Genomic DNA, 18759 nt, shown 5'->3' on the forward strand with positions numbered 1-18759 from the left:
AAGCAGGCAACAGGAAATATCCGGTGGCAACAGCAGGGAACATATAATTTCCTCAGCATGTATAGCCCCAAGCAAGGACATTATTCTGCAGAGGAACGGCAGCAAAACCAGGAAACCGGAACAGGTCCAAGGAATGACTCCTGAGGAACATGGGCACACAGGGAAACGCGGCGAGGACCGGGACGGAAGTGCCGTGGGGACATGACATGGGGCTTTGGGGTTTTTCTGTTCTTTTATAGTTCCTGATATATCCCCCTGGGAGAAGGGTTGAGATAACAGTTTTAATCTGGGATGGAGCTAGCTTTGGTTAATCTGAGTTTAGCAGAGACATCTTTGCCGCGAGACACTTTATACCCGTCAGAGTTCTTTTTAAAATAAAAATGTGAGGATTTGTTGGTTATTGACTATCGATCCCAAATTCCCTTTTCGGATATATTGTATTGTAGGGTTTGCCCGTCTCTTTTGTAGTCTAGCTGCCAACATTTAGTCTGTTTTATCCGTTTTTGCAAAAAGTTGTGTTTTTTCCAGGCCATAGACTTCTCTGCTGCATCAGACAGGTACCAAATTCACATGTAACTTCCATTAGTTACAGTTGTATGTAGTAATCGGTCCCAGCTTCAGCACAGGTGGCTCGGTCAGTCCCAGCTTCAGCACTCAGAGGTGGGCTTTGACTGAGCTACCTGTGCTGAAGCTGGGGATATATTTAAAACCTAACCTATTTGGGGTGGGGAGGGTCTTGAGGACGAGTTGAGTACCACTGGTCTACACAAAACTCATCAGGAAAGACTGACGGATCAGTACCGCTTGGAGGATAGAAGGGAGAGGCAACTCAGGAAAGTCTGATGGATCAGTACAGCTTGGAGGATAGAAGGGAGAGGCAACTCAGGAAAGTCTGATGGATCAGTACAGCTTGGAGGATAGAAGGGAGAGGCAACTCAGGAAAGAAACCGACGGATCAATACAGCTTGGAGGATAGAAGGGAGAGGCAACTCAGGAAAGTCTGACGGATCAGTACCGCTTGGAGGATAGAAGGGAGAGGCAACTCAGGAAAGAGACTGACGGATCAGTACAGCTTGGAGGATAGAAGGGAGAGGCAACTCAGGAAAGACTGACGGATCAATACAGCTTGGAGGATAGAAGGGAGAGGCAACTCAGGAAAGAGACTGACGGATCAGTACCGCTTGGAGGATAGAAGGGAGACGCAACTCAGGAAAGACTGACGGATCAGTACCGCTTGGAGGATAGAAGGGAGAGGCAACTTCAAGTTCCTTCTTAGAAAACACAGAATTCAAATGAGTCCCAGTTCCTCCCGCACTGATTGTGTGCACCACACCGGCACCGATTGTGTGCACCACACCAGCACGTGCACCCAGTCATTAGTGCCATTGCTTAAGAAAGTTTTTATCATTGTTCCCAGGAAAGTTAAAGAGCAGTCGTGTCGACTATTCAACGGTCATAATTTGTGCAGAGCTCCAGTAATGAAGAATCATCCCCATCCCCATCCCCGCTTTATCCTGGTGTTCACTTCTCAGGGAAACTCACAACTGTAACATCATTAAATGGACTTCATGTGGCGTCACTTCCAGAAGACGTGACAGGTGACCTCTTGTGGCAACTGCAGAAAGTGCATCTACTAAATAACACTTCGAATAACCACAGAATCTTACGTTTATGCGGCACAAATTTCAGTATAGTAATTAGGAACGGAAATAATAACACATAATAATAGCCCAGTTAATAATTTAATTATCCAAAAGTCAAAAAGCATGCATTTTATTTACATTGTTCCAAACAAGACCGATTTCATTAGTATCCTCCATTTATTTTTTTATATAAACCTGGAGAACGCAGACTTCTGTCTCTGGTGGATGCGTTTCACTGTAACATCTGTATCTGGAAACCGTTTACTGCTGTGGGAATTTCCATTTAGCTTTATTCCATAACAAGGGCTGGCGTTCGTTCGGTCGCTTCCATTGGGCGTTTTGCAGACTGCCGTCACTCACTTGAGCCTGATTCCTCCCGGGGATGAGGAGAGGAGCATTTCCAAGGCGAGTAATGCACAGAGATCTGTCACCAGCTGGAGAGATTCTGTCTGTCAGCGTCAGGGAGCTGCATCTATGTTAAGAGAATTTGATCCACATTCACTGAGAGCGAAAAGGCAAAATGATATTCTAAACTAAAGAGAAATCACCCTACAGTCAAAGAACCCGTACTAAAAACAATGCGAGGGCTTGCGTGTTTACAGGACACTCAGAGTTTACCCAGGAAAAGATTAGAGAGAGACTATAAACAAACTGACATCTCCCCACTCAGGCTACACCAGCGCTAATGACGCACAGGAGATAACAAAAACCAACAAACGTCATCATTTCGACTGGTTTTTGTTCCAGGGTTTCAAACAAGCAGGAGTGTTGGATCAGTTTGTGTATTTTGGGGGTTTGCGGTGGAGTTAACGTTTTTCTATCTTGTGAGATTGCCGAGGGGGTGGTAAGGTTAAGCATATCTGCGTGCCCTATGCAAGCGGATATTTCAGGCCCGCTTTGCCTGTAAGAAACGGTTCTTCCCAATTGCACCTTTTAAACAAGTAGGCGTTTGAACATGGGAGAAGTGTGCACAGCACGGTCAGTAGCATTTCCATCTGCTGCAATGCCTGGTGTTGTGCAATGGATGGAAGGCGGTTGTTTTCCAAGAGACTCTCTGGAGGTTCAGGTGCTGTCCCAGTATCTGGGCAGGAGATAGCTATTTCAGCATAGCAATGATACAGTATCTGTATCCTCTTTCCCCACACAGACCCCCACCGCTGTCTCAGGGGTTTCCCAGGAGGAAGGCAGTCTGGGCCACTGAGAGCTCTGGCAGGGGGAAGGTTGTAGATAGCAGGCACACCCCACACTGTGCTGCTGCTCAACTCCTATGCTGCATTAGACTTCACTCTCCAGTCCTCAAGCCACCCCCGCCCCTCCCCCAAGAGGTCAAGTTTTCAGGATATCCCTGCTTCAGCACAGGTGGCTCAATCAGTCCCTGCTTCACTTCAGCACAAGTGGCTTAGAGGCTATGTAACCGAGCCATCTCTACTGAAGCAGGGGTATCCAGAAAACCTGACCTCCTGAGAGGGGCTTGAGGAATGGAGTTGAGTGCCCCTGCACTAAAGGGACAGGTAACTACAGGCCGGTGAGCCGGACATCAGCAGCGGGGAAATTAATGGAAACCATTGCAGAAAGAAAGAATGGTTGAATATCTAAAGTCCAACAACTTACAAGATTCCAGGCAGCACGGGTTTAGTGAGGGGAGATCATGTCAAACCAACCTAATTGATCTTTGGACTGTGTGCCTAAGGAGGAGTCCATGCTCCCTGCTTGCTCGCTGAGGCGCGCTGAGGCTCAGGGAAAGCGGGTGCTTTCCCTGGCCTTGCGGTTGCTTACCGCACGCGCTCTCAGCAGGCCGTCCGGGGGCGGGCGCGTCACTGGCCGGGGGCGAGCCAATGACGTCACGGAGCTGGTTCGCCCTCATTGGGCGAACCGCTCACGTGACCGGCCTGTCTCGCCGGCAAGCGGGGAAATTTTACATTCCCCTAAGACCTGCGCTTCCGCAAGCGCGCGGAAGTGCAGGTGAGCCCCTACTAAAGCCGCTCTAATTGCGGCTGTAGGGGCTCAGTGCTGAGCGGGAGCGCGCGTCAGCACGCTTCCGCCAGCAAGCAGCAAACATGGCCGAGGCCTTAGAGAGTAGATCAGGTTGGAGCAGTATATGTAGCAAGCAGTATAGTGTCCTAAGCTCATGTGGGGAAAACACACGCTTAATAAGGTCTCAAACTTCAACTCCGTGTTGGGGGTTATAGCGGTCAATTACTGCGAGAGCTTCCACAGTCACGCCCTACAATGCCATGCCGCTGTGAATGCAAAGCATTGTGGGAAGCGACTGGAAGCTCCTGCTGTTATTGACAGCGATACAAACCCCCCCCCCCCCCACACGCTCAAGTGCCGTTCAGGGCTTTACGAAGTGCGCAGTCTCCACACTGGCGCAGGAACCCACTTTACTACCTGGGATCCACCAGTACAGGGTTTTTTTTTTTCTTCGGGTGAGCCCCTTGGAGGCCCCTCGCTAACCCCTAGGGGTTCCTAAATGCCCCGTTGGGAATCACTGGCTTCGAGGAGAGAAGGGGATATGATAGCAACTTTCAAATCTATAAAAGGGTTTCAACAAAGTACAGGAGGGAAGCGTATTGCAAAGAGAGGCGCGCTAGAACAGGAGGTCATTCTCTGACGCTGGAGGGTGGGGAGCTGCGGGGAAATGTGAGGAACAGCCCCCTAACAGAGCTGGAAGGAGCCAACACAGGAAGGGAGATCAAAAATGCTTGTGAAACGCAACACGAGAGAAAGAAAGTCAACAACTAAAGAGGGTTTTACAGCAGGTAGTAAAAGTGCAGCTTTGGTGGTTCCTAGCTGCCGGCAAATTCGACGTTTCTATGAAACTTAAAATACATTCAGTTGTCCCTGTATACCAAAGAATGGATATGAAATAATGTAACATATCCTTTATACATACACGTGTCTCCAATTGGTTGTATAGTTTAAAGGAGAACTGTGTGCTGCAACACAAAATGAATTCTCAGCACATGGAGGGAAACAAAACACTCTGATGTAATATTAACAGCTGCAGGCCAAACCCAACTACTTTAATTACAGCCAAACTCACAAAGAATACAGTCTAGAGAAAGCTCTGATGTGGTGTGGACGGCAGAATGATACAATCAGATTATGGCCCGCAAGTAAAAAATAGAGAAATACAGACATTATATATGACAGGGGGGTTCTAGGGCAGGGGGGGGGGCAACTCCAGTGCTCAAGGGCCACACCTGGTCAGGGTATCCCTGCTTTAGGAAAGGTGGCTCAGTCCAAGACTGTTACCTGGTCACTCAGCGGAGTGAGAACGGTCTGCAGCCGACACAAAAACTCCCAGAGAAGCTTCTCCAGAACAGCCATGAAGGTTTCTCCATATTCATTGGGCAGTTTCTTCTGCAATCAAACAATTAATTCAGTTTGGGTAATGCCAGACCTGTCTGGGCCAGCTCTCTGCTACATGCCACCAACAAGACTAAATCCAGAGACCTGACCCTAACGCCTGCCCGCCAACCAAGCAAGCTCCCAATGCACCCAACCCATAGCCTGGCCATAAATGTTCCCACCCCTACCCACCACAACGACATCTTAACAATTACTCTATAATCTAATTTATATGTAACCACACCATTCTTTTGCTAACTAATGTATAGGGCGCTATATAAATGTTATAAATTAACGCTTCAGGGTAAAGGTCAAAGACCATTATAAGACATGGAAAGAAAACGGGACAGAACCAAGCAAGCAGGGGTTAAATACAGATCACAATATACTCAGAACCAGAGGACACTAGATTTAGGGAGAATATTCTTCTCTCCGACAAGTAGCCGATGGAAAAACGTAAAAAGATTTGGAAACGGAATGTAATGTGGCTTCAAATGTTGGAGTAATTTGCGAGAAAAGGTCGCCTTGGGGGGCCTTTTTTCTGCAACGTATCTACGTAGGAAGTAACACAGAAAGCCCACCTTATATAAAACAGCAAAGCCTCCCCCAAGCACAAGGGGGGGGAACCTCTCGCTGTAATGTAAGAAGATGATAACAGCCTTAATTAGCTCAAATAAGAGAGCAGAGCCCTCCCCACAGCTCACCTCCACATAGCTTCTGCGGAATTTTTCATCGCGGATCATGCGAAGAACAAACTTCCGGAAGTGCAAGTGACACTGACGCACTCGGAAGAGATCCGGATTCACCTGGAGGGGTGGGGGAAGAAACATTGTGCGGACTACAGGAAGTGCCGTGAGAAAGCGAGAGAACGAGAGGAAAAAGGGAATAAAAACAGGCGCGACATTTTGCCTGAAAAGACACAAAGATCAATGCTCGGACTACAGGACACGTGATAAGCGTGTGCTCTTAAAGTGATCGGATGTGTTAATAAAACATGCTGTGGGGGAGTGTTCTTTTAATGACACCGCATGGACTGGAATAAAGGAACAAAGAACTTTGTAATTGTTAAATAGACTCAAACAAATCTATTTAGCTATCAAAATGTTAAACCAAAATAATAATGTTAAACCTGCTGTCCGGCCTTAATGCCTCTCACCTGTCTCCCCTACAATCTATCCTAAACGCTGCTGCCAGAATCACTCTACTCTTTCCTAAATCTGTCTTCCCGGCTGAAATCCCTCTCCTGGCTTCCTATCAAATCTCGCATCTCGCACTCAATTCTCCTCCTCACTTTTAAAGCTTTACACTCTTCTGCCCCTCCTTACATCTCAGCCCTAATTTCTCGCTATGCACCATCCCGACTCTTGCGTTCTGCTCAAGGATGTCTTCTCTCTACCCCTTTGTGTGTCTAAGGTCCTCTCCCGCCTTAAACCTTTCTCACTGACTGCCCCACACCTCTGGAATGCCCTTCCCCTCAATATCCGACTAGCACCCTCTATATCCACCTTTAAGACCCATCTTAAAACACACCTCTTTAACGAAGCATATGGGCGGCTCCATGGCTGATACTATACACCTCCTACATCGACCTTGGCCCCTTGCAGACACACTTACCATTACACGTTCCTACTGTCTCTGTACTTTCTGCCTACTTACCACTTAGATTGTAAGCTCTTTGGGGCAGGGACTCCTTTTCCTAATGTTACTTTTATGTCTGAAGCTCTTATTCCCATTATGTGTTATATAATGATTATGTCGCGTGTTGCACTGCTGTGAAGCGCTAAGTACATTAATGGCACTATATAAATAAAGATTATATATAAAAAAAAAAAATCTAATTTGTTATAATTACAGGTTAAAAAAAAAAAAAGGCTGTAGCATTTTGGAATTGACCCCAACAAACACTCGTGACCTTCAGGCCATATTAACACACATTATAGAAAACATGTTCTGTAGCATATCCTTCCCACCCGTACGGGCGGCAGCCCCCTAACCCCGTCCCTTTAGGGCACAGACGAAATTATAGCCAGTTTTCTTTCTATTAGAAGAGGCAAACAGATTTGATGCGAGAGAGATGTTCCTTACGGTATTCGGATCATCAGGACATGCCGGGGGAAAGTGACAGTTCAATGCTTTTAAAATATCCATCAGGGGACAGCGCTGCTCGACCATGTTCAACACCATCTGTGGGTAGCAGAAAATGACGGTGAGCGGAGCTGGACACCCCTCCAGCGCGAGACTTCCCCTAGAACTAGACTTACCTTTCCTCTCAGGCCTGCACTCAGCTTGGCATAATGTCTGTAGCACAGCAGCTCCGGCACCTGCTCATGGATACATTCCAGGAAGTCCAGCACTCTTCCAAACTGCGGGGTGTCCCTTCGCTGCATCACGTGCCAGACGGCTTTGGCCACAACCGGGACAGACGGTGTGCCGTCCAAGCGCAGACCAGCTGGGCCTGCGTAAATCGCAAGACAAACGAAAGGTCAACAAAGGCCGTTACGACAGAATCTTTCCCACTGAAGGTCGGTGGGATACACCTAATGCAGCAGTGCAGCCTTCCTAACACAGCACGTTTATATACAGTACCTACTCACCACCATCTATGTACACATATAGCCCAGCACCATATGAACACCATACAGCACTGCAGCCTTCCTAACACAGCACGTTTATATACAGTACCTACCCACCACCACCTATGTACACATATAGCCCAGCACCATATGAACACCTACCCACCACCTATATACACACACGTAACAGAGAGAGAAGAGAGAGCGCTCAGGTGGGGGAAGCCTGCACTATGTGTATATAGGTAGTGGTGGGTAGGTATACATGGGGCTATATATACCGGCATTAACTCTTTGACTGACAGAGGGGTCAGCACCATAATGCAGACCCATAGCCTCTCTTTCTATAGGCCCCTATCCTCTCTTTCTATAGGCCCCTATAGCCTCTCTTTCTATAGGCTCCTATACCCAACTATCCATCATTTGATCACTGACCGCGCATTTCCCAACTCGAGACAAGTCCAGACACTGCTCCAGGGACCGGCCAATCAGCGCCGCGGAGGTTCTGCTCCGGCCAATCAGCGCCGCGGAGGTTCTGCTCCGGCCAATCAGCGCCGCGGAGGTTCTGCTCCGGCCAATCACCTTACAGCGTTAGCCTAGTGTTAAATCATTTGGAACTATTGTGTAAATAAACGCGGGAGCGCGCCGTGAAGTGACTTCCTGGTACGCGGGAGCGCGCGCGGAAGTGAGTTCCGGTGGCGCGGGAGCGCGCACAGGTGAGTTCCTGGCACGCGGGAGCGCGCACAGGTGAGTTCCTGGTACGCGGGAGCGCGCACAGGTGATTATTTTGTGCGCGGGAGGAAAAGGGCGAGCGGAGAAACCTGCAGAAATATACCGGGTAATATGCAGCGCTATATACCCAGCTGTAACGTGTATACACCCTGCTGTGACGTGTATAGTGTTCTGTGTATATAGCGCTCTGCTTCATGTATACTTCCTGTGCTGTGATGTATATAGTGCTCTATATGATGTGTATATAGCATTTAATTAATAACAGCGTTGCGATATATATATATATTATATATATGCTATATATATATATATATATATATATATATACACACACGTCTAAATCACAACGCTGTTATTTTATATCCTGGTGGGAGAAGGAGCTTGCACTCTCGGCTCTAATAATTTCACTCTGAAACGAACTATAAAGCTGGTGGGATCACAATATATGGGACATTATACGCTGTAACTATTTTCTATTTGTTCTTAATCGTTTTTCTATTCTGGCTTTTTTTTTTTTCATTAGTTGAAGAAACGTATTACTATTTTATGTTGTGTTATTACATTGTCACTCTATAATGTGTTATATGGAGCTATAGGGAGAGGTTATAAGTAAGGGCTAATAGATGCAGTTATAGGGAGCAGCTATATGAAACAGTAGGCGTTATAGGGAGCTATTTGAAGCAATAGCAATTATAGGGAGGGGAGAAATAGGAGTTACAGAGTGAGTATATGGAGCAATAGGAGGAGTTATCAGGAGCGGTTATCTGTGGTAATAGGAGGAGTTATAGGGAGGGGTAATAATAGTTATAAGGTGTTTTCTCTAATGGCTTCAGACTGCTCTTGATTTTACACCATTGTGCATCTATATACTCTCTTTGTAGGTCTGACAATGGGAGATTCTGGTCCCCACCAAAGCAATGGGGAGAGTCGAGTACCCAGAAAGCATAGATCCCAGCATCAAAGTGATCAGAAGAGTCCACGTGACGACTCTAAAACCCAGAATGGAAGTTTGCAACCGAGAGATGAATACGAAAGCAGGCAGACTGACAGGGACAGAAAGTACGAGAAGGATCCGGGTCGTAACCAGTGCCACAAAGAGAGGACTCAAAGAAGAAACCAACAAGAGAGGAGTCAGAACCGGCACCAGGAAAGAGAACAGTACCACGAAGACAGGGCTCAAAGTAGGAACCAACAAGACAGGAGTCAGAACCGGCACCAGGAAAGAGAACAGTACCACGAAGACAGGGCTCAAAGTAGGAACCAACAAGACAGGAGTCAGAACCGGCACCAGGAAAGAGAACAGTACCACGAAGACAGGGCTCAAAGTAGGAACCAACAAGAGAGGAGTCAGAACCGGCACCAGGAAAGAGAACAGTACCACGAAGACAGGGCTCAAAGTAGGAACCAACAAGAGAGGAGTCAGAACCGGCACCAGGAAAGAGAACCATACCATGAAAAAGATTTGTACAGCATGGATCAACGCCAATATCACCCAGGGGACAGCCGGGAACAGGAGCATTATTACAAAGCGGAGAGGTGAGGAGCAGACTGACATGGCATTTTTATTTCCAGATCCAGACACCTGGTCAGTTCCCCGTAAACCAAATGAATCTGGTGTATTCTAACAATCACACGATCGGAATAAATATATCAACCGTTTTACCAGAGAAACAAACACCCTCCTGTGATCCAAGGCCAAAGTCCCATTTAATTCATTGTACTTGTGTTTTGGGACATGGTGTCTGCTGCATGATAAATGCACTGTGTTGTCTTTTCATGTGTCAGGACCATAGTCTCTGTGTGCCCTGGGCATCAAGCACTGGCTGTATGGGTGGAGGTTCTCTTCCATTCATACAGTGAGCTGAAGCTGTCCCTGTACCGTATCTCACTGCTTTGTGTTCCTTGCAGCACATTCTCTCCGCACGGCCCCCCGTTGAACGACGTGGAATATTACGAGCCGGAGTCAGATGGTGGGATCCTGGATTGTCATAGGTGCAGATATCTGTGCACTGGACGTGGTAAGGGGCCCGAGTGACCGCTGCCAGTATGATTTAGGTCAGATTAGGTAGCAGTGAGTTGAAAGGAACAGTCTCTGTAGTGCAGATGTCGAGATAAAGCGGGGAGTCGCCAGTGCCCATGCTCTGCTATTCCAGCCCAGACATCGCCTCACCTGCAGCTTCCTGCCAGGGTGCTATTCGTATTTACAACAGGGGCGGCCAACACCAGTCCTCAAGTGCTGCCAACAGGTGAGGTTTTCACGATATCCCTGCTTCAGCAAAGGTGGCTCAGTCTTTGAGCCACTGATTGAGCTACCTGTGCTGAAGCAGGGATATCCTTAAAACCTGACCTGTTGGTGGCCCTTGAGGACTGGAGTTGGCCGCTCCTGATTTAGAACAAACGGTGCTATTGTTCAGATACAAACATCGAAACTGGGAATGCAGTCAGTGCTTCCAGACCCTGCCCCATTGCTCCACAAGCAGAGTTTCTGGTTTTTCAAGGTAGGTCTTTGAATTGCCTGTGTTACCGTTCGGAGAGATTGCAAACACGCTTCCTGGGTTTTGTTTGTCACAGAACCCAGCGGTTTGATATATGTAAATGAAACATTTGATAGGTAAATTATTATTTAAATTGAGTTAGGCTAGGGGTGCTCAACTCCAGTTCTCAAGCCCCCCCCACACACCCCAACAGGTCAGGTCTTCAGGATATCCCTGCTTCAGCACAGGTGGCTCAATCAGAGGCTCAGTCGACTCAGCCTCTGAGCCACCTGCACTGAAGCTGGGATATCCTGAAGGCCTGTTGGGGGAGGGTGGGGGGGGGTGGCTTGAGGCCAGGAGTTGAGCACCCTTGGGTTAGGTGACACTGCTCATTTGCATGCCATTCCCCGGCTGCACTGGAAGCACTGTATGCTAAGAGATAAAGGGGAAAGGCAGGGCTGCAGGCCGTCCACTGTACGGTGGAGGTTTTTTGTCACATTATGCAAGTTATGGTGGGTAAAAAAAAGTGTCATTTAAATGGCAAGCTTCCAGGGCCACTGGGGTTAACTGCGTAACCGCTGCCGCATCAACGGCTTCAAGAACAAACGTGAAGGATATTTTGGATAGGTCAGAGGTGGTCCGATCCCTTCCAGGTTTAGACGGATGTCCCATGAATCAGTTGATTGACGTGTTTTCCTCCTACTTTCTAATTGTGCCCTGGGACAGAACAAACCTTTAGAAGAGGGAGAAAGCTGATCGTCTCACTCTGGGCCTTTTAAACACATCCTAATAAGATCGTTTGTTTTAATCATGCACGTTCAGAAAAAAAGACTCCCCCTCTCCCCCTACCCTCCTGATTTTAGTGACGGGTCTTGGGTTTCTGAAACTGGGATCTAGTTCTATATTTAACACCTATTTGAGGGAGATGTATCCACACATAGAATATTGTTTTGACACATCCCTCCGTTTTCTGCTTGTGTCTGCGTCCAATGTTACAGTGTTTCTTACATCTGACGCAAATATGTTGGCTAGAAAAGTTTACGCCGCCTTAGACATGGCAAATTCTGGCGCAAATACAAAATAGTGACACAGAGTTTGATGCATCTCATTATAATATGTGCGTCATGTAACTCCTCCCAAACTACTACTGAGACACCCTAAATTGCAAGCGGTCGCACAGTGTGCAAAACTCAGAGCAACAACCTTAATACATTGTGACACAAGATGAAAATGAAACAATTTGTATCCATTTTCCTCCAGATTTGCCTTGATATCACACCCACGCGTTTCGTGGCTTTAATCTTCACTGTTCCTGAACATAAAGTCATACATCATGTCACCATGAGCTTATATTGGTCGTATACTGGTGCCCATCTGGCACTCCGTCGCGCCTCTGCTATACCACATACACCTTACTAACAGAACTTTACATTCTTAACCAGCTTCCTCATTCTTAACACTCTCCTTCTCCTCCTGTGCAGTTTCTGTGCTCGGGCCCCTTTTTATGATGTTATTGCTGCATATTTGAACATTGACAGCTCTAGGACTTTGTTCCCTTAACCGGAAAACTAGGCAACATTGAAGGGACCCTGGCCTTTTAATTTGCATCATAAACGTGGCTACTTATTTCTCTGCTGCTTCGGTTCCTGCAATAACCTGACTTACGCCCTTTCACATTGGTTTGTCCGGCTCAATCTTTAGCCTCTTCCATTCATGGTTATGTTGTATACATGTAAACACACAAAGAAGACATACAACGTTGACGTCAGGTGACATTCTAAAGCTGGTACAAACTACATGTAGAAATGACCTCCGTAGCTTATTAGGAAACACAATCGTTGCTTTGTTTTGCTGCTACTTTTGACTCCTCCAAGGCAGGAGTGGCCAACTCGGTCCACAAGAACCACCAACATGCCAGGTTAGGGATATCCTTGCTTCAGCACAAGTGGCTCAGTCGAAAAACTGTTGGTGGCTCTTGAGGACTGCTAATCTTTAGTCAATATGTGTTGAAAATAGGTTCAATGTTTGATATATAATGATATATCCACTTGGTGGCCCTTGAAGAGTGGAGTTGGCTACCTCTGCTCCAAAGCCATAAAACGGTGGCACTGAACAGTGGTGACAGTTGAGGGGTCTTTAAACCTGCAGCATTAAGGAAGATGCATCGGATTAGTACAGGGCTCCGAGCCGAAGATTGCTACATAGTTTGGTAGTTCAGTCCATCAGTTTTTGGGTTCGATCTCTCGCACACACTTGCCCTAACTGTGCTGTCCACTTTTAATCTTTGCAGCTCTCTGCCAGGTCGTAGAAGTTCTGCTCAACATGTTGATCCTGATATGCTGCTCCGTCTCCTACAACTCCACTGGGGGGTTCACTGGCATTACTAACCTGGGAGGGATTTACTACTATCAGTTTGGGGGGGCTTATAATGGTTTTGACGGTGCAGATGGAGAGAAGGCCCAGAAATTGGACGTCCAGTTCTACCAGCTCAAGCTCCCAACAGTTACAACCTCCATGGCCTTTGGAGGGGCACTCATGGCCTTCTCTTGCCTTCTGATTCTCCTTGGGGTGCTTCGGGTTCCGTGGCGGTTTCCAATCTGGCTGCTTGTGGAATTCGTGTTGGATATTCTGATTGCAGTGGGTTATGTGCCGGCTCTGTATTTCTACTTCCGATACCTGCAGGAAGCCTATGATTCCCAGGTGTGCAAAGACAGGGAGAGTCTGTACAGCAGCAAAGGTTATAAAGGCTTCAGCTGTGCTTTGCACGGCGGTGACATTGCAGCCAGTCTGTTTGCGTGCATGGCCATTGTAGCGTTCTCCATGAGTGCCGTCCTCACCATCAAGGCCTTTCTTAGAGTCCGCAAATTGAAAAAGACGCCAGTTACCGTGCTTGAGTTTTAGCCTGAACAGAACATGTCCACTGATTCTTAGTGCCAGTAGATGTGAAGCTGGGACTCTGTCCTCACTGCGCTGGCACTGCACTGGGACTCTCTCTCTCTCTGTCCTCACTGCACTGGGACTCTCTCTGTCCTCACTGCACTGGGACTCTCTCTCTCTGTCCTCACTGCACTGGGACTCCTGGGACTCTCTCTGTCCTCACTGCACTGGGACTCTCTCTCCCTGTCCTCACTGCACAGGCACTGCACTGGGACTCTCTGTCCTCACTGCACGGGGACTCCTGGGACTATGTCCTCACTACGCTGGGACTCTCTCTGTCCTCACTACGCTGGGACTCTCTCTGTCCTCACTACGCAGGGACTCTCTCTTTGTCCTGCGACTCTCTCTCTGTCCTCACTACGCTGGGACTCTCTCTTTGTCCTGCGACTCTCTCTCTGTCCTCACTGCACGGGGAGTCGTGGGTCTATGTCCTCACTGCACTGGGACTCTCGTGCTATTTAAGCTGCTTTATAATTCTAAGGATGTAAATACTTTTGTACATTAATATGCAGGGGGTGTATTCGAATTGTCAAAATGTGTTTTAATAAAAGAAAAAATAAAGTATTTGGTTATGTAAGAGTTTCATTAACGTGTTCGGAAAATACATGGATGTGCAATTGGAGCGGTAACTGCAGTGTGTGACTATCACAACAGTGCGGTGCAAAGTGATCTGTGCGAACCACAACGCTCAGCAGCAGGAACAGAGTATTCTGGTATAATGACGAGGAAATAATGTAAAGACAAGGGAGGTTATTAACTGAACTGCGATAGTGGCCCCGATCGGGGCACTATCTCATGCAAACTCCCATTGACTTCAATCTGCTGCGCTATCGGCACTATTAGAGATTAGTAAAAAAAAACCTGGTCCCCCTTATTTTAAAATGAGGATATATAGTGATGGTTGCCGCATACAGGTAACCGAGTTGCCCCAAACTACCAATGACATTAGTTTCTAATTACACAAATAGGAACCTGGCTGTGCTCCCCCAAGTTTTGACCTTGATTCCCTCTGACTGTTACTGTCAAGCAGGGAAATATTGTAACGTGCTCCCTCGGACTTCTGCTAACTGGTGGACCGACACTGAATCATTTTCACCATCACTCTCTCTTCTCACTTTATTTTCACTGTTGCTTTGGGAAAAGTGAATGCTTTGCTTTGGGCTGGAAAGCCCTGTAATTAATTGATCCCAAACATATATTCTGGGAGTGGGTGTTTTGCTGAAACACATGCGGCAGTGGGTGCTTAAGCTCTCTCTCTCTCTCTCGTCCCAGGTGTGCTGCAGATTCTGGAGGTGCTTCTCAATGCTCTGGTTCTCATCTGTATAGTCACCTCCTATTTCGTTCTTTCTGGGTTGAGTGCTGGACTGGGAAGTGGTGGCTTTGGAGGCGGCTATTACCCCTTCGAGGGGCAGGAGCTGCAGGAGGTGCGGAAGCTGGACCAGCAATTTACAGTGCTGCGTGCTCCCCTGCTGTATGGGGGCCTGATTGTTTCAGTGCTGATGGGGGCCCTTACCCTGGGAGTCCTGGCTGCAGGATCCAAGCATCTTCTTAGATTGTCTAACGGGTGGCTTCTGGCAGAGGCCACCTTCAGCATATTGGCATCCTTGGGCTATGGAGCTGCAATAGGGGTTCTTCTGCACTTCGCCCTTCAGATTAATTCTACAGACGTGTGCAAGAAGCGGGAGAGGCTATATGCGAGGAACGGCTTGACCTGGATGAACTGCGACCTCTCGGGCACAGACGGAGCCGCCGCCACCTTTGGCATTTTGCTGGTTATATTGTATGGGGTCAGTGTGGTTCTAGTTGCTCGTGCATACAGACAGAGGAAATCTCTGCAGAGATCTCTGCCTCTAGACCTGACACACACTGGGATAGAAAACACATCTTTAGATAAATCCCTACAGCTGTAACCCTATTGTTATGCTCTTAATGTCATCGTGGCTTATTAGTCATATCTAAATTAATCGCGTTCTATGCAACTGACAATTAAATGACAATTTGTTTAAACTGCAGCAGATCCTACAGGAGACATGTTAAGACTATATGTGAAATGGATGTTTTCATCTGAAGGGTTTTGGTAAACTAGACAATGTGGCTTTGGGGTGGGGGGACACTTTCTCTGCTCAAGGATATATCACTGGGGCCTTCTTGAAATCATTGGACCTCCAGGGCTCTCCATCAGCTCCCATAACAACATCTACAGAGAAGAGATCTACTGAACCATCCTGGCCCAAGGTCTCCAATTCCAAGAAAAGCTCACGCACCTGGTTGGGAACTTCCAGATAGACCGCTACCCCTGGACCTTCTCCGGCAGATCCCTCAGCATCTGCATTGACGATACCTTTTGAGTCCGTGATGGTTTTTCCTCTGCTAGTTTCTAGATCAGAGTGGCTACATATTCTTTAATTTAGGGTTGGGACTCAGGAAAGTACATTACAAGTCTGTCATTTGGCGTGGGGCTCCATTCCAGGGGTCTCAAACGCAGTCCTCAAGGGCCACCAATAGACCAGCATTAATAGATATTCCTGCCGTGTGTTTAAGCAGGGATATACATAAAAGCTGGCCTGTTCATGGCCTTTGAGGACTGAGTTTGACACCCCTGGCTTAGACTATAACTTACACGTTATAATTACTCTTTTACAACCAGTTCCACCTCAGATTTATTTCACATACTCAAGGATAGGTTCTTGTTACTCTCTTATTCTGATGTATGCAGTATGAGAAGACCAGTGCTGCTGGTCACTGGTTGTTTTTTCTCACCTCCCTAACACTTCTTGTTATTCCCTGTCTCCCCTTTTTCTTGGTTTGCCTGTTTTGGCAACCAGGCACTCCCATCTTACAGCACGGGGTTTCAACCTTCTACCTTGTGCACCCCCTGCTAGAAAATCTGTTCAGCAAACCCCTAATTATGCCTCGGCCATGCTCCCTGCTTGCTCGCTGAGGCTCAGGGAAAGCGGGTGCTTTCCCTGGCCTTGCGGTTGCTTACCGCACGTGCTGTCAGGGGGCGGGCACGTCACTAGCCGGGGGCGGGCCAGTGACGTCACGGAGCTGGTTCGCCCTCATTGGGCGAACCGCTCAGGTGACCGGCCTGTCGCGCCGGCAAGCAGGGGAATTTTAAATTCCCCTAAGACCTGCGCTTCCGCAAGCGCGCGGAAGCGCAGGTGAGCCCCTACTAAAGCTGCTCTAATTGCGGCTGTAGGGGCTCAGTGCTGAGCGGGAGCGCGCGTTAGCGCGCTTTCGCCAGCAAGCAGGGAACATGGCCGAGGCCTAACTCAATCGTATGTCTTACTCATCAGACTATCGCTAACAAAACTGTTTGACCGATCCCGTGCACTTGAGTGTCCTGAGCTTGGAGATACACACACACACACCAAACTAAACCTCAGTGTATGCAGACAGCTTGGTGGTATAGCAGTCAATTACTGCGGCATCTTCCAAAGACATCCTACAATGGCTTGCCACTGTGTATGCAAAGCAGTGTAGGAAGCGACTCTGAAAGCCCCTGCTCTTCTTGACACCTACAGTACGCCACCCACACGACGGTCCCGTTTGGGGCCTTACAAAGTACGCAGTTCCCACACGGGCTCAGGAACCCAATAGACTGGTTGGGATCGGCTGTTACATTTTTGTTTTGCAAACACTTCAGACACCTCCAGGACCTCCTGTTGGGAATCACCGACTTGCAGCTTTACGACACACCATCAATTTTAAGTTAATTTCACTCAATGTTAAAGGATAAAACTCCCCCCCCCCAGAAAGAGATGCTTGCCCTAAATTAATGTGTATTTTTTACAACACCTATTTTAGTAAAAAATGTTTTTTTTCCACTCCTGGTAAGCATTTCCATTCTAATAGAAATGTCCCTGCTTTCCCCTGAAGAGATTTAAACGGACGGCATATTTAATTTTATTTAGGGGTCAAATCTCCAGAATTTATTACACACGGATAGTTAATACTAAGAACATAAATATTGAACACTTCCCCCCCCCCCCCCCCCAGGATCTCCTTTGATAGAGTATCTGAATTCAGCAAGTGGTATTTAGGAGGTGACTGACTATAAATTCTTCCATAGACAGATTTGGCCTTCTGATATCACTAGGTGTAGTCACTTGGTTCTTAAAGCTCTCAAGGTAGGAGTAAAAAATCGTTCCTTAATTGACACATGGAGATATTTATTTACATATTACACATTTTGCTCTACATCTCATTCTTCGTACTCGAGAATTCATTACTTTTATTGTGTACTAATCGATTAATATCTTCCTTTAAAGAAGCAAAAATAAGCCTTAATTCATGGTCAGACCACACCCAGATTTAAAATGTCAGCCAATCTTCCTGCTTCTCATAATCCATGCTGGAGACTTAAAGTATTTTGCAATCTCGTCCTTCTTTCTCAGAGATACGAGCAACACAGTTGATTATTTCATGAGGACATCTCAAGCATTTTATTAAGAGAGGGGCACAAAGCGGTTGAGAGGCAAAATAACTACCCTAACAAAAATACTCCAATAAACTGAGAATCTTAGAAAATCAAGATAAACCTAACCCCACGTTAAACATTGTAACAACAGTTATCACAAGTGAAAGGTACACTGAATCTCTGCTACTTATAATCCTTGAAATGGACTAAGAAGTTATATTATGGGGGGAAAAACAAAGCTGATAGCATGCTTGCTAACTGGCTGTCTTCAGTCCAGAAATAATATTACCTTGACCAAACACAAATCTGGAAGTCTTACCCATGCTGAAGCAGGGATATCCTTAAAATCTGCCCTATTGGTGGCCCTTGAGGACTAGAGTTGGCCACTCCTGCTCTAGATAAACCTATTTCTCGAAGAGATCATGGATGCAATGAAATCTCTGGGGGCCAGGTGGCTTTACCAATCAATATTATAAAAAGTGTAGTGCCATCGTCACTCCGCATTTACTTACATTTTCAATAATATCAACTGGGCCTCCTCCCCCTCCATGCGAATATTTTTAGTAGTTCAGGAGGCGGCAAAAGGCCCTAACTGATGTGAAATGTATCGCACATTCTCTTCTAAACAC

At 47.1% G+C, this 18759-nt stretch overlaps 2 protein-coding genes across 7 annotated transcripts; one reads left to right on the top strand and one right to left on the bottom strand.

Moving 5' to 3' along the window:
* Positions 1-1723: 1723 nt before the first annotated feature.
* On the bottom strand, positions 1724-8144 carry TINF2 (TERF1 interacting nuclear factor 2). 2 transcript variants are annotated; one of them, XM_075583932.1, is made up of 6 exons: positions 8003-8144; positions 7259-7452; positions 7083-7181; positions 5702-5803; positions 4902-5009; positions 1724-2115 (listed from the first exon to the last, which is right to left on the bottom strand). In XM_075583932.1, exons 1-6 carry the CDS (start codon positions 8007-8009, stop codon positions 2071-2073), a joined length of 555 nt encoding a protein of 184 aa, XP_075440047.1. In that variant the 5' UTR covers positions 8010-8144; the 3' UTR covers positions 1724-2070. The 2 variants fall into 2 exon arrangements, with proteins under 2 accessions (XP_075440047.1, XP_075440048.1); XM_075583933.1 differs by having other exon boundaries at positions 4850-5009.
* Positions 8145-8189: 45 nt separating this feature from the next.
* On the top strand, positions 8190-17537 carry MARVELD3 (MARVEL domain containing 3). Of its 5 annotated transcripts, none has more exons than XM_075583929.1 (4): positions 8190-8314; positions 9181-9835; positions 10208-10317; positions 14983-17537. In XM_075583929.1, the coding sequence occupies exons 2-4, from the start codon at positions 9189-9191 to the stop codon at positions 15618-15620; spliced, it is 1395 nt and encodes a 464-aa protein (XP_075440044.1). In that variant the 5' UTR covers positions 8190-8314; positions 9181-9188; the 3' UTR covers positions 15621-17537. The 5 variants fall into 5 exon arrangements, with proteins under 5 accessions (XP_075440044.1, XP_075440045.1, XP_075440043.1 ...); XM_075583930.1 differs by having other exon boundaries at positions 8197-8283; XM_075583928.1 differs by having other exon boundaries at positions 8257-8345.
* Positions 17538-18759: the final 1222 nt, after the last annotated feature.

This window comes from Ascaphus truei, unplaced genomic scaffold (assembly GCF_040206685.1).
Source record: "Ascaphus truei isolate aAscTru1 unplaced genomic scaffold, aAscTru1.hap1 HAP1_SCAFFOLD_411, whole genome shotgun sequence".
NCBI lineage: Eukaryota > Metazoa > Chordata > Amphibia > Anura > Ascaphidae > Ascaphus > Ascaphus truei.